The following is a 326-nucleotide window of genomic DNA, read 5'->3' on the forward strand; positions in this document are numbered from 1 at the left end:
ATCACTGATTGATCACTGATAGATTAACAGATATCTCTCTGTCAGCACTGGTGTGTTCAGGTTGACCGGTCCGGGGATGTCGGAGGTTTCTGGCTGCAGACTGAAAGGTTTCCATCCTCACTCCAAAGAGCCTCCTCTCTTCAGCGTGAGAAACTCTCTGTTAACCTCTCTGACATCACAAACTACCCTGACCAATCAGAGCTTTCCGTCCATCACATACACATAAAGATATCCAGATACAGTGGCTGCCATCTTCCTCCACTGAGTCTGTGCAGTAGATATTGAGGTCCCACCAATACGCTGAGAGAGTCTATACTGCAGTCAGC

At 47.9% G+C, this 326-nt stretch overlaps 1 protein-coding gene across 1 annotated transcript in view; it reads left to right on the plus strand.

The window, feature by feature from the left end:
• The window catches only part of stambpl1 (STAM binding protein-like 1), a 5,367-nt gene extending 5,141 nt beyond the window's left edge, over positions 1 to 226 (plus strand). The window contains exon 9 of the mRNA XM_035668760.1: positions 46 to 226. Coding sequence (XP_035524653.1) covers positions 46 to 226 — 181 coding nt within the window. The remainder of the gene's footprint in view (positions 1 to 45) is intronic.
• Positions 227 to 326: the final 100 nt, after the last annotated feature.

The sequence above is a fragment of the Morone saxatilis genome, unplaced genomic scaffold (genome assembly GCF_004916995.1).
Source record: "Morone saxatilis isolate NCDOM2014 unplaced genomic scaffold, NCSU_SB_2.0 Contig1, whole genome shotgun sequence".
In the NCBI taxonomy this organism is placed as follows: Eukaryota; Metazoa; Chordata; class Actinopteri; family Moronidae; genus Morone; species Morone saxatilis.